General features: G+C 47.7%; 1 protein-coding gene across 1 annotated transcript in view; it reads right to left on the reverse strand.

The window, feature by feature from the left end:
• Positions 1-12,355, reverse strand: part of PPFIBP2 (PPFIA binding protein 2) — a 159,922-nt gene extending 147,567 nt beyond the window's left edge. The window contains exon 1 of the mRNA XM_066366421.1: positions 12,171-12,355. Within this exon, the coding sequence (XP_066222518.1) occupies positions 12,171-12,246 (76 nt within the window). The 5' untranslated portion in view covers positions 12,247-12,355. The remainder of the gene's footprint in view (positions 1-12,170) is intronic.
• Between the last annotated feature and the right edge of the window lie 1,651 nt (positions 12,356-14,006).

Raw genomic sequence — 14,006 nt, forward strand, 5'->3', positions numbered from 1 at the left:
GCTACCTCTTCTTTAATTCCCTTTACCATCACCACCCTGGACCCTCAGCCCTGCCCTCTGAGCAACATAGAACACGGTAGCTCCCCCACCCTCCTGAACATTGCATTCACAGCCTGTTGTCTTCCTGTCCAACCCCAGGTCCTACCAAAGCTCACAGACCAGGGACTATAGTTTTGCAGCATTTAAGGTCCCTCCTCTACCTGCTCTCAAAATGTGCTGTCCCAGACACTACGCCCAGAAAAGAGGGGTCATCCCCTAGCAAGGGCTAAACCCAGGACTTCTAGTAATGCAGCCAGGCTTAAACAGTTCACGTGGGTTTTCCGTATGGTCAGTAGGATACTCACACTGACTGATTGCAGAGCCTAAAGGCAGGACTTTGCACTTACCCCTGCCACATCTCATCAAGTTGGTTGGGGCTCTGAGCTCTGTTTGCTGCCCTTGTCCTGAACTTTGCTGACCGGCCAGCTGGAACCAGGCTGTCCCCCACCCTGCACATATTTCTGCCTCTTAGACTTGCTGCACACCTCCACCATGGCTGTCCTCTTGTCACACCTGGAAGCCCAAAGAACACTACATCCCCCTGAATTTCAGTGTAATCTCATATCTGGATGATATAAATCATTCCTCTTGACAAAGCATGTTACCTAGGCTTCCTGAGAAGAGGATGGTAACAATAACAATACCATACCATTTATTGACCGCTTACGATATGCTGAGCACTGAAGCCAACATTTTCTGTGCATCATCTCACTTAATCTTTACAATAAAATAGGCCTGTTCCCATTGAACAGATGAGGAACTTAAAGATCAGAGAGGTGAAGACTTGCTTAAAGTAGCAACAGCAAGTCTGTGTAGAACTGGGATTTAAATGGAGGCCTGGCCCTGGCCAGTTGGCTCAGTGGTAGAGCGTCAGCCCAGTGTATAGAAGTCCCGGGTTCGATTCCCAGTCACGGCACACTGAGAAGCATCCATCTGCTTCTCTAACCTCCACCCCTTTTCTTCCTCTTTATCTCTCTCTTCCCCTCCCGCAGCCAAGGCTCCATTGCAGCAAAGTTGGCCCAGGCACTTAGAACCTGAGGACAGCTCTATGGCCTCCGCCTCAGGCACTAATGGCTCTGGCCGCAGCAGAGCAATGCCCCAGCTGGGCAGAGCATCACCCCCTAGTCGGCATGTCGGGCGCATGCAGGAGTCTGTCTCTCTGCCTCTCCACTTCTCACTTCAGAAAAAATACAAAAAAAAAAAAAAAAAAAAAGGAGGCCTGTAAGATTCAAAGTCCACACTCTAGAGCTCCTAGGGTCCTGAGAGATTAGGGAAACCAAGTCCTCATGGCAGAGAACACCTGCTGCCTGCCATGCTGGACGGGGGACCAGGGAGAAGGGGAAGGAGGAGTCAGTTTCCTCAACTGCAGAAGCAGGACAATAACCCCAGCCTGAGGCATTGTGCAGTTCCAGTGAGCCAGCACAGCGAAAACCTAGATGGACGCACAGGCTGGTTATTGTTACCAGGTGAGCAGCCTTGCATCGAAGAACCAGATGTCTTGGCTGGTTGCAGGAAGAGCTTATGCAATAAAACTGCTTCATGACATCTAGTCAAGGTCAGATGACAGAGGCAAGAACTATTTCTTTGCTTTAATAAATTAGTAAATTAGAAGAATCTGTCTTTCCCAACCAAATTCAAATTCTAATTTCTCCCCTCCCCCTATTGCAATCCATTCTCCACGATCCCTCCCACCCTTACCTGTCCTGGTGCCTTATTGAATTTGGAGTTTGATAACACACATCCCGGTGTGCCTGGGACATTCCTGTCATCCCAGGATCCCATCCAATTCAGCATATGTCCATGTCCTTTCACTCTCAAAAGTGTCCCTAATTGGGTAATAAATTAAGTCTAATATTCTGGGACCTTAAAAAATCATTTTACAGCCCTGGCTGGATGGCTCAGTGGTAGAGCGTCAGCCTGGTGTGCAGGAGTCCTGGGTTCGATTCCCGGCCAGGGCACACAGGAGAAGCACCCATCTGCTTCTCCAACCCTCCCCCTCTCCTTCCTCTCTGTCTCTCTCTTCCCCTCCTGCAGCCAAGGCTCCATTGGAGCAAAGTTGGCCCCGGCGCTGAGGATGGCTCCATGGCCTCTGCCTCAGGTGCTAGAATGGCTCTGGTTGCAACAGAGCGACGCCCCCTGGTGGGCATGCTGGGTGGATCCCGGTCGGGCGCATGCGGGAGTCTGTCTGACTGCCTCCCCATTTCCAACTTCAGAAAAATACAAAAAAAAATCATTTTACTTTTCTGACACCTGTTTCCCTCCTATAAACTGGGAATGGCACTATTTATGAGGCAAGGTCTTTGTAGAATCCCTTAAAGCCGAAGTTCCACTCCATCCCTCCCTCTGAGGTGCCTGTCTACACCTCTTCTGGTCTCCACGAAGCAGTCCACCATGGAGAGCTATTCACGTGAACACCTCTTTGATTCAGGGAAAATGAGGTCCTGTGTTGTGGGGAGGAAATTTGCCCCTGAAGAGGAAGGAGTTGCTACAAATGAAGAGAATAAAGGTAACCCATTTTCAGTCTTCCTAGAATGAGCTATGGCTTACTCCCTACAATAGACCTCCTGCCTCCCACATAACTTTCCCTTTCTTTCTTTCTCTCTCTCTCTCTCTCAACCCAAGGAGTTCCTCCTTGCCAGGCTCTCTGGGCCTTTCTGCCAGAAGTAGGTGGGAGAAGTTTGCTAAGACCTCTTGGGATACTCCAGTACAGTCAGAGGAGTGGTTCTCCAGGCCAGAGTAGTCCCTGCCCAGCGGAGAGGCCCAGCTCCATCTGACTGGTGCATTCCATCCATGCTCACAAATCATTGTAGATTTATGTCTTTACCCAGGAGTCAGGGCAGGAGTTCTGACTATGCTACCAAAACACACTCCCAGCGGCCAGCAAGCCCTGGCATTCTCTAAGCAGGCACAGCAGCCCTGAGATCAGGTTCCCCTCCTCCTCTATGCCTGTCCTCAAGGAAGAAACAGATGTGGGCAGGTCTGCTTCCAGGCTACTGCAATCAAGTGAGTATCACAACAAAGCCAGTTGTAAGCTTAATAGTGGTGAACGGTCTGCCTTCAAAAACACAACATCTGTGAAGCACAATAAAGCAAAGCTCAATAAAATAACGTGTGCCTGTGTGTCCAAATCAGAGCCACTCAGGAACATCACAGCTGCTGTAGGCTGGGGAGAGAGGCCAGAGTGGGATCAGTTCCCCATCTTCATCTGTGTTAACAATCTCTTCTTGGAGATTTGTTAGTAGGCCCTCCACCACTCACCTTTGCATAAGTTCTTCCTGGGACACGGACAACCCCAATCTCAAATCGGCACTCTATGGCTATTCCCGATACTTTAGTATGGGTGAGCGGGCTCATGCATACATTCTGGTCTCGGTTAAAAAAAAAAAAAAAAAAAGAGCCCTGGCCAGTTGGCTCAGCAGTAGAGCATCGGCTCAGTATGTGGAAGTCCCAGGTTCAATTTCCAGCCGGGGCACAGAGGACAAGCACCCATCTGCTTCTCCACCCTTCCCCCTCTCCTTCCTCTCTATCTCTCTCTTCCCCTCCTCAGCCAAGGTTCCACTGGAGCTCAGTTGGCCCAGGTGCTGAGGATGGCTGCAAAGCCTCCACTTCAGGTGCTAGAATGGTTCTGGTTGCAGCAGAGCAACACCCCAGATGGGCAGAGCAACAGCCTCTGGTGGGCATGCCGGTGGATCCCAGTTGGGCGCATGCGGGAGTCTGTCTGTCTGCCTCCCCCCCACCCCCCCACCCCCCCGCTTCTCACTTCGGAAAAATAAAAAAGAGCCAAAATAAAAATAAAAACTCAAAACAAGGTGAAGAAGAAACTTGCCAGACCCAGTTACATAGCTGAAAAGGGCCAAGAGCCTCGAGAAGTTTTCCCTCAACGTCAGATCCCAGCATTCTTTGTTTTCCTTCTTATTTGGCAATTACCATGTGCCTGTTTCACGTGCATTAATCCAGCTCTGCCCTATCAAACCGAGGTGAGCACTGTGCCATGGCAAAGGCAGGGCCCGTCCTTGGAGGCTGGAGGGTAAGGAGCCTGGCTGGGCAGAGAGGCGTGGAAAGGAAGGGTAAGGAGAGGAGGAAATCTAGCCTCAGGTCATTCAGTCTCTGGGCAGCAGCATAGATTCTAGATAAGGTCCTCTCTCTTCCAACGGCTTTAACCCTCCTCAGCCACCTGGATCCCTGGTATTGGCCCTAGACACAGGCCCCGCTTGGAGGAGGTCCTCAGGGCTGGTTGCCTTCCCCAGATTGGCGGCCACCCGCCATGACCCCCACTCCAACACAACACAGGCAACTTCCCATGAATGTCTGGATGTGTCCCTAAAGTTTGTCTAGAAAAAAAAGATGTTTGGTTCCTGGAATACATCTTTCCATAGAACTGACAGGTTGGTGGTTGCAGTCCCAGAAAAACCATTTAATACACAGACAGGCACTTGCACTAAGGACTAACAAGTATGAGTGCAGATATCATAAAAGCTCTCCCCACTTCCCACCCACGTGCATTAACATCCCACCCTCAGCCAACATACAATGAGGTCACAGGACAGAAAGGACTCAGCCTTCACACCCCTGTAGGCATTGGCTGCCAGCAGACTCTTCCCCTCTGAGTCCTTGACCTGTAAGAATCCTGCCTTAGCTGTCCTGCAGGCTGAATTCACCCCAACCCTGATCTTTTTCCCATTTTTCATTGCCTAATGGAATCTCCATCTGGACCTTCTGGCAACTCCTCTCTGACCAAATCCACTGTGCTCCAAAAGAAAGAGCCCCAGGCCGGAGGACCAGGAGCCCTGGGTTCTGCCACCAGCCGCCAAGTCTTCTTTTGGGCTTCACCATTCTCTGCATAAAAATACTAACTACCCATGGCTCCCTCCTGATTACAAAGGGAATCAACCACCATCATTTTCTGTATGGCCAGTAGCCACGGCCACCATCACAGCTGCTGGGCCCATGCAGGTTTGCATTTGATTCAGATAGACAATAATGAAACAACAGAGTCAAGAACTGGTGGGCCATTACCTTTAATACTAGCTTGCACCCAGCGGGCGAGAAATACACACAGTGGAAAAACACTTCCCTTTCCATTCTGGGTTCCCAAAGCCACTGACTTATCAGAGTATTCCTAGAATCAAAGGTTTCTACCTCACCAGCCTTATTCACCTCTGTTCCCCATCTCCTTCTCTCTGCACAAACTGGCTTCTCCTTCAGCACTCTGCCATCTTGGCTGCGTCTCCTATGCAATGCTAATAGCAGGAACCGAGAGAAAGAGAGAGAGAGGAGAGAGAGAGAGAGAGAATGCCCTGGTCTCCCTTATTTTATAGTGTAGAAATTAAAGCCTTTAAGCCAGTATACAAATAAGGAAGTCTCTGATAAAAAGCCACTTATCTGAGGCATAAATGGGATTCCTCATAAGAGTGTACCACCCCACATCATGCAACAGTCAAGGGTGTGGGAAAAGCTTAGTGTTGAGAAGATCTTAGTATCAAAAGGGTGGGGAAGACTTAGTCTTAAAACTAAGCCTCAGGCTATAAGGACCCTGCCTGCTTACAGCCTGTCCTCCACACCCAATGCAAACTATAAGCAAGCAACCATATACATCATATTTGCAAACTTATTTGACCCACATTTTCCTTCCCCCTTCCATGCTCCTCCATGCTTTCATGCTGCTAACAATTGCCTCATTCTTCTCCCAGAAAACTAGCACAAAACGTCAGTGTCCAATCTGACTCTTTTCTCCCTCCCTCAAATCCAATCAGTCACCAAATCCTGCAGGATTTCTTGGCAAACTTACTCATTTCTGTTTCCTCCTCTCCATCCCCACTGCCATGGCCTTGATTTAGGTCCTCATCTACTTCAATGGGTTGGTCCAACAGTGCCTTGCACAGAAGTTCCTCTCTCTCTCTAATCTGCCCTTCCCAACCCTGAATCATTCTCCAAGCACAGTGTTCGCCATGTCTTTCCCACATTCAAAGACCTTTGATGTCATGTCGTGGGGATAAAATTTAAATTCTTTAATTCAACTTTCAAGGCCTTCTGTGATTTCTCCCCAGGCTAAGACTACAGCCTACCTCTCCCCGTGTCCCTCCCCACCCCACCTCATGGCTCCAGCCATGTGGGCCAAACCCTGTTGGGCTTGTCTCAGTCTTTCAGGTACTGCTCTTGTTCCTCCCTCACCTCCTACACAAAATAACCTGTCCCTTTCCTCCTTTTACTGAGGCAAAAAGCAAAACCAGTTAGCTCAAGGCTCTTATCTGCCACACTCTTCCTGAACTTCTGCCACAGGTAGGCCGCACACAAGGGCTGATGCAGCCAGGTAGCAGCTCAGAGTATGAGGGCGTGTAGACAGAGATATGCAAATCAAGTGCCTAAGTACCACAACAGAGATCTGTATTCAATGCTATACATATATATTAGAGCAGTGGTAGTCAACCTGGTCCCTATCACCCACTAGTGGGCGTTCCAGCTTTCATGGTGGGCAGTAGTAGAGCAACCAAAGTATAAATAAAAAGATAGATTTAACCATAGTAAGTTCTTTTATAAAGATTTATTCTGCCAAACTTAGTGAAAATCCTACATAAAGTACTTGGTAAGTAATTATTATTATATGCTTTAACTTGCTGTAACTCTTCTTTATAAATTTTATAAAGTAAAGTTACTTCCCTACTTTATAAATCACCATTACTGTGGATCCAGTGGGCGGTTAGAAAATTTTACTACTAACAGAGATACAAAAGTGGGCGGTAGGTATAAAAAGGTTGACTACCCCTGTATTAGAGAGAAGAGTAAACATGACTTGGGGGTGGGGAATGAAGAGGTGTTTCCAGAGTTTGATCTGCATCCTGAAGGATTAATAAGAGTTCATTCATCTTGCAGAGACCAAAGGGCCTTCCAGAAAGAGGAAATAGTGTATGCCAAGTCAGAGTCACAAAGGATAGAAATTGTTGACCTACTCAGTTTGGGAAGCAGTGGAGATGCAGCTGGTGAACTAAATTATTGCCAGCCTCCACAGAGCCTTGAATGCCTACAAGTACGTTGCACTTGATCCTTTCACAGAGGCAATCCTATGCCAATTGTGTCTACTTTCTCTCTACAGATGTGTTACAGAGGTCAAGATTACTATACCACAGAGAACATGGTGATTAAAAGCTTCGGGCACGCCTGACCTGTGGTGGCGCAGTGGATAAAGCGTCCACCTGGAAATGCTGAGGTTGCCGGTGCGAAACCCTGGGCTTGCCTGGTCAAGGCACATATGGGAGTTGATGCTTCCAGCTCCTCCCCCCTGTCTCTCTCTCCTCTCTCTCTCTCTCTCCCTCTCTCTCTCCTCTCTAAAATGAATAAATAAAATAAAATAATTTTAAAAAAGCTTCGGGCACAATAAATGCTCAATTGATTGTCAGTGTGCATAACTGTGTGACAGAGAGAGAAGTGAAAGTAAGAATTACCAAAGGCCTGACCAGGCGGTAGCACAGTGGATAGAGCATCAGACTGGGATGTGGAAGGACCCAGATTCGAGACCCCGAGGTCGCCAGCTTGAGTGCGGGCTCATCTGGTTTGAGCAAAGCTCACCAGCTTGGACCCAAGGTCGCTGGCTCCAGCAAGGGGTTCCTCAGTCGGCTGAAGGCCCGCGGTCAAGGCACATATGAGAAAGCAATCAATGAACAACTAAGGTGTCGCAACAAAAAACTGATGATTGATGCTTCTCATCTCTCTCCATTCCTGTCTGTCTGTCCCTATCTGTACCTCTCTCTGTCCCTGTAAATAAATAAATAAATAAATAAAAGAATTACCAAGGGGCACCCAAGTAAGAAATATCTACAAGCACTAAACAGATATCATAAATTTCCTGAAGACAAAGCTGAGAGTTAGCAGCTGCCAGGAACTCAAAAGTCCTTGGGGCAATCTGAGTCTCAGGCTAAACAGATGCTCTAGGACAGCACCTCCCAGAAGATTCTTTACCTGGTGCATGAGAGATAAGAATGGACCACCTGACAGTCCACAAGGTCCAATGAGACCTGCCTTTCGGAATCTATGAAGGACACACCCACCTTTCTGAGACTACCTGTGGAGTCCATGAAAACTGACAGACAGAGGGGCCATCAGTGCTGAAACCAAAGAATGATGCCGGGAAACATAAAGTGGAACTGCTCTGAAGAAGGAGGAAGCAGGGAAAACAGTGACTCAGGGAAACACATACTAGCTGCCAAAGTTTCAGCTTAGTTGTGCCCACCAAGTGGTGACAGTGTCACATCTTCTATTTCTTTTTCCTGAGTGTCACCTCTTGAATGGAGGTGCACAGTCTGGGAGCTTAATAAATACTTAAATTCCTCGTTAAGTGTGTTCATTTTAACTCTTCCTTCTTGTATTTTGCAATAGGGAATCCAGCAAAGGATTTTAAGCAGGGGTGTCATGAATAAATTTGTATTTCAGGAAAAAATTTCTGATGGCCAGGTAAGAAATAACTTCATTGCCCAAAATGTTATACCTTAGTCCTAAGTTCAAGACATTTCTCTTCCAAAGCTGGATTCTCTCAGAATCATTCTATCTTCCTTACTTAACCTGTGCTGTCAGTCAAAAGACCAACCTGGTCCACTCCCTAGCCCTGTCCTATAGATTATGTCTTTCTAGAGTCTTTCCTGCTTCAGTGTCCAACCCTCTCAGATCCGATATAAGGCCTCATTACATCTATCCTGAGTGACATTCCAGGGTCCTAGTTGGGCTCTCCACCCCAGTGTCCTTGCCCTCTGGTCACTGCGTCCCACAACACTGCCAAGAGTCCATGACAGCCTTCACCAGAATGACTTGGGGAAACATCCCAAACCTACTTAATCTGAATACAGTAATTTAAAAGCTTCGCAGGCGATTCTGAGGCATAGCCAAGTTGGCAAATTATTGCTCTAACTCCTTCTTATAGATAGTGAAAGGATCACACAACCCAGGAACAGGTTAGAAATGCAGAATGTCTGGTCTCACCCTTGACCTAATGATCAGCATCTGCCTTTGAACAAGATCCCCAGATGATTCTTAAGTTTGTTAAAGTTGAGAAGCATTGATCTAAAGTGTTACCTGACTACAGGGTGTCCTCAGGTTAGGATGTTTCAAGTTTACGACACTTCCTTAAAAACTTTAAAAAATTGAGACTTGAGTGTTTCAGCTTATGCCATTAGCGTCCTACTTATAGATTGTGTGGGTGAACTATTATATTAATAGTTTGGTTGTGCGTGGCAGAATACACAGTAATGTGGCATATGAGTGAGGGAGTTGGCGTCCCCCATTATGCTAACTTACTCCATTTTGGATTGTTAAAAGTGCAAGTATGCCATTTGTGTCAGGCTAGGGCAGTGGTAGTTAGTCAACCTGGCCCCTACCACCCACTAGTGGGCGTTCCAGCTTTCACGGTGGGCAGTAGCGGAGCAAACAAAGTATAAATAAAAAGATAGATTTAACTATAGTAAATTGTTTTATAAAGATTTATTCTGCCAAACAGCAAAAATTCTACATAAAGTACTTGGTAAGTAATTATTATTATATGTTCTAACTTGCTGTAACTCTGCTTTATAAATTTTATAAAGTAAAGTTACTTCCCTACTTTATAAATCACCATTACTGTGGAACCGGTGGGCGGTTAGAAAATTTTACTACTAACAGAGATACAAAAGCGAGAGGTAGATATAAATAGATTGACTACCCCTGGGCTAGGGTGTGTGTTTCGACTTACACTAAAATATGGGTTATATCATTGTCGTAGGAATGGAACTATGTTGTGACCCGAGGACCCCCTGTATTTATCCCGCAATATTTACTGGATTTTACTCCACATCAGACTAGGGGTTAGAAAGTTGGGAGGGTTTAGGCTTCTTAAGCCCACAGAAATATCCATCTTTCCCCTGCTTCACACCTATTTTTGGCTTCCATGCTTTCAGACAAAGCCCAGACTTCTGCACCTGGCCTTCATCGCCTGCTGGGACCATGTTTTGCATCCTTGTCAACTCTATTATCTACCACTCACCATAGGGGTCCAGCCAGACAACATGCCATTTGTCAGGGCAAGCTGGTGCTTGCCTGCTACACATCTCTCACAGCCCAGGGCACACATACCCACCACTGCCTGGAGAAACTCAAGAGATATTCTTTGAGGTCCATTACATATATGTCACCCTCTTCTTAAATTAACCCAGATTTTCTCAGCTCAGATGAAAGACAGGAATTCCCACATCTCTTGGCATCTATCTCATTCTGCTTAGTCTTAAAGTTGGAACACCTGCTGTAGCTGCCCCATTATAGAAGAGACCGTGATATTGTCTGTCTCCCCAGTGGCAATAAGCAAGTAACCGGCACACCATCAAATCTTAAAGTAATAATAATAATGTGTTAAATTATCACCTACTTCAAAATCATTTAAACATGAATTTAAGCAGAATACAAATGGGCTGCCTCTCTTACGCCCAAAAGAGAAACACACAAGCTCTCTGAATCAAAAAACACAAATACATTATATGTTTTCCATAGATAGATAGATAGATAGATAGATAGATAGATAGATAGATAGATAGATTTTTATTTTTTTATTTTTATTTTTTGAGAGAGAGAGACAGAGACAAAGACAGGAAAGGAGAGAGGTGAGAAGTTGTGGCACTTTTGTTGTTCATTGATAGCTTCTCATATGTGCCTTGACTGGGGGGCTTAGGCCGGCCAGTGACTCCTTACTCAAGCCAGTGACTTTGGGCTCAAGCCAGAGACCATGGGATTATGTCCATGATCCCACATTCAAGCTGGCAACCCCATGCTCAAACTGGATGAGCCCATGCTCAAGTCAGATGAACCCATGCTCAAACTGGATGAGCACATGCTCAAGTTGGCAGCCTTGGGGTTTTGAACCTGGGACCTCAGTATCCCAGGTCGATGCTCCATTCACTGTACCACCATCAGTCAGGCAAGTTTTCCTTATATAAGTAATAATCAAAGACATAAAATGAATTAATTATGTTTTCAGCCAACCACCGTTTTGTAGTTGGGCATTTAACTTCACAAAATGCAACATGACATTTTGAAACACTTCAGATTTGTATTATAATCAATTAAGGAAGTGGGAGAGGAAAGAGAAAGAAGAGAAAGACAGAAGTAGACCAAAATTAGAAAGGAAGATAGATCTATACCAAATACCCAGCTGCTGTAAATGCAAAAATACAATACTCTGGATTTTTGGGGTGGGTGTGGGCAGGGGATTAAACACTTAACTAGAATGACTATTTCAATCCTACCCAAACTTTGAAAGTTCTGGTCTTTAGAAATATAATTTTATTTTTATCTGAGAAAAAACTGTGGGATCTGGGGTCGGGATGTCATGAGGGAGAGGAGCCGACTTTCAAATAGACGACCTCGGCACTGGCTGGTACCTAAATTGGTTAAGTGCCTTGTCCTCATGCACCAAGGTTGCCAGTTCGATTCCCTGTTCACAGTACATGCAAGAGGCAACCAGTGAATGCATGCCTGGCTGAAGCGGCAGGTCGATATTTCTCTTTCTTTCTCCCCCCCCCCCTTCCTCTCTCTTAAAAATCAATAATAAAAAAAGGATTCACCCCCTTTCTGCAGTCTGCTGGGAGGCAGTTCCCTGAGAGTTTCAAAAGCATGTTGCGTTTTTGCAATTATGCTATAGTACGTATAGAGTTGGCCTCAGCCAAGGCATTGCGTCTGGACACACGCTCTGTCGAACAGAGATTTACTCGGGCAAGCAGACCTCAAACTTCCCAATCACCTTGGTCCCTCTAGATTACACGGCTGCTCCAGCTCACAGAGCAGAGCTCTGACATACCACACAGAACTGAAGTGATCGACAGCCCAGTGTACTTCCAGGGACTTCTAGCATCTATAGGGGAGCAGCCTGTCAGTAGATCCCGAGAAAAATTGGGTGAAGATACTGAGCAAATCTATAGGGGTTATACTCTCCTCCCAGTCTTCTGGCCAGGGAAGGGGAAAAGGGCTCCCGTTCTCGTGTCTGGGACCTGTACTGTCACTGACCTGTACTCCCCAGTGGTTATAGGATCTAGGGGCTCTCCGAGTCCCAGGCAATGCCCCTGAGGAGAGCTCTCAGACTGGACCGCGCAGCGGGCCTAGGGGTTTGGGGAGAGCCCACTGACCTGGGTGGGTATGGGGCTCCTCTCCGGGTGGCTCAGGTGTGAAGGCCGCTCCCGTGTCCCTCCCACCTCCGAACATGAGCCGAGTTGCAGTCCACTGACCCACCGACCAACTGACCGACAACCAGCGAACGGACCGGCAGCGGTCGAGTCAGGAGCCCACGTGACGGAGGCGGGGACCCACCGGAGGCTCGTCCCGGAGCGCCCGCTCCCCCCGCCTTCCTTCCCCTGGGACCGCCCCTTTGCCACTCCCCCACCCTCTCTCGCACCGTTGCAACCTGCAGGGACCTGTCTGCCACTGGTTCCGGTTCCTCGGGGACCGGCCTTGACAACTCCGCCCCTTCGAACCTGCCTTAGCCCTGGTCTGCCTCGCCCAGGATCCGCCCCCTACACCAGCTCCTGTTCCCAAGCCCCGCCTTTCCCAGGACCACGCCCCTCTCTGCAGCCCCGCCCCGCTCCGGTCACCTCCCCAACTCGCACCCTTCCCGCCCCGCGGAAGCCGCCAGGCGGTTTCTAGCTCTCGGTCCCCTGGCCCTTCAGCACCATTCCCCAGCGGAAGGGAATTAAAACCGAGAAGCAGAAAGGGAATTTGTATCGTGAACTACAAAAATAAGCTGTGGAAAAATCGATTAGAAGCACACCCATCGCAACAACACTTTGGGTGTCCGGACTACCAGACGGATGCGATTCTGTCCAAATTGAAGCTGGCCAGAAGGAAGCCTCATTCCATGCCTCTGATTCCCCTCCCCCCACCCTGCACCTCAGTGTGGAAGGCTCTGAGGACCAAGGCTCTGAGGACCCTGGGGTCCGGCCGGGCTTGAACCCCTCGACCTGGGGTGGAGGTCCCTCTAGTGGTCAGCGCCAATTAAAGTCACTGGTGTCCAGTCTTGTGACAGCTGAGGACAGGAAGCAGTTCACTGTGCTCAGTGCCAAGTCTGGGGTCCATAGGCCCAAGAAAAGCTTTGATGATCTGGCCAAAAGAATGGATTCTAGAATCCGGGGAGGACTGGCTGGAAGACCTAGTCCAACACCTTCCCCCAGTGTATGGCCTGGATCTCCTGTGGTTGTATTGCTAGGTTGTGGCCCTACCTAGGCCTCCAAGGACTAGTTGCTCAGTTCAGCTGATTAAAATCCCTGTGGGCCTCAGATGGCTTTAACACCAGGGACACTGGCATAGTCCCCACCTCTGGCAGGAGTCACTACAGCTCTGGCCTGGGGTTTTTTCTCTATGTTTCTACAAGCTGGACTATTGACAAACTTCACAAGACACATCTTTTTTCAGATTACTCTGGTGGTCTGAAATTACCCGTGTGCCCGGAAGACTTTAACATGTGAACAGAACTTAAGCCACCCTGGCAAATATGAGACTCTTGTCACTGCAGGAACCTGGCCAGAAGCAGACTAAGGTCAAAGCCAACAGAGGAAGGCTGGGGCCCACAAGAGTTATGTTACAGCAGGGCACCCTTCAGTTCTCTTTTACTTCCTTAAAATAGCAGCAGAGAGGCTTTTGTAGATGAGGCTGCCATGGTTCACACGAGTTCATGGGTGTTTCCAAATCCCACATGTCCCACTGGACCCACTGCCCAGACCCCAAGCCCCAGAAAATGCTAGTCTTTCCTCAGAACTATGCAGTTACTTTTCAAAAATCACTTTTAAAAATGGCATAAGTCACTGGCTCTCAAGCTTATTTGCACTTTGAAACCACACTGGAAGAGGGGACTTAAAAATGCATCTGGGTCCCACCTGCAAAGGTTCTTCTTTGACAGTTTGGGATATGGGCTGGCATTAGGAGGTTTGTTTTTTTTTGTTTGTTTTTTGGTTGTTTTTTTTACAGAGACA

The sequence above is a fragment of the Saccopteryx leptura genome, chromosome 1, assembly GCF_036850995.1.
Source record: "Saccopteryx leptura isolate mSacLep1 chromosome 1, mSacLep1_pri_phased_curated, whole genome shotgun sequence".
Lineage (NCBI taxonomy): Eukaryota > Metazoa > Chordata > Mammalia > Chiroptera > Emballonuridae > Saccopteryx > Saccopteryx leptura.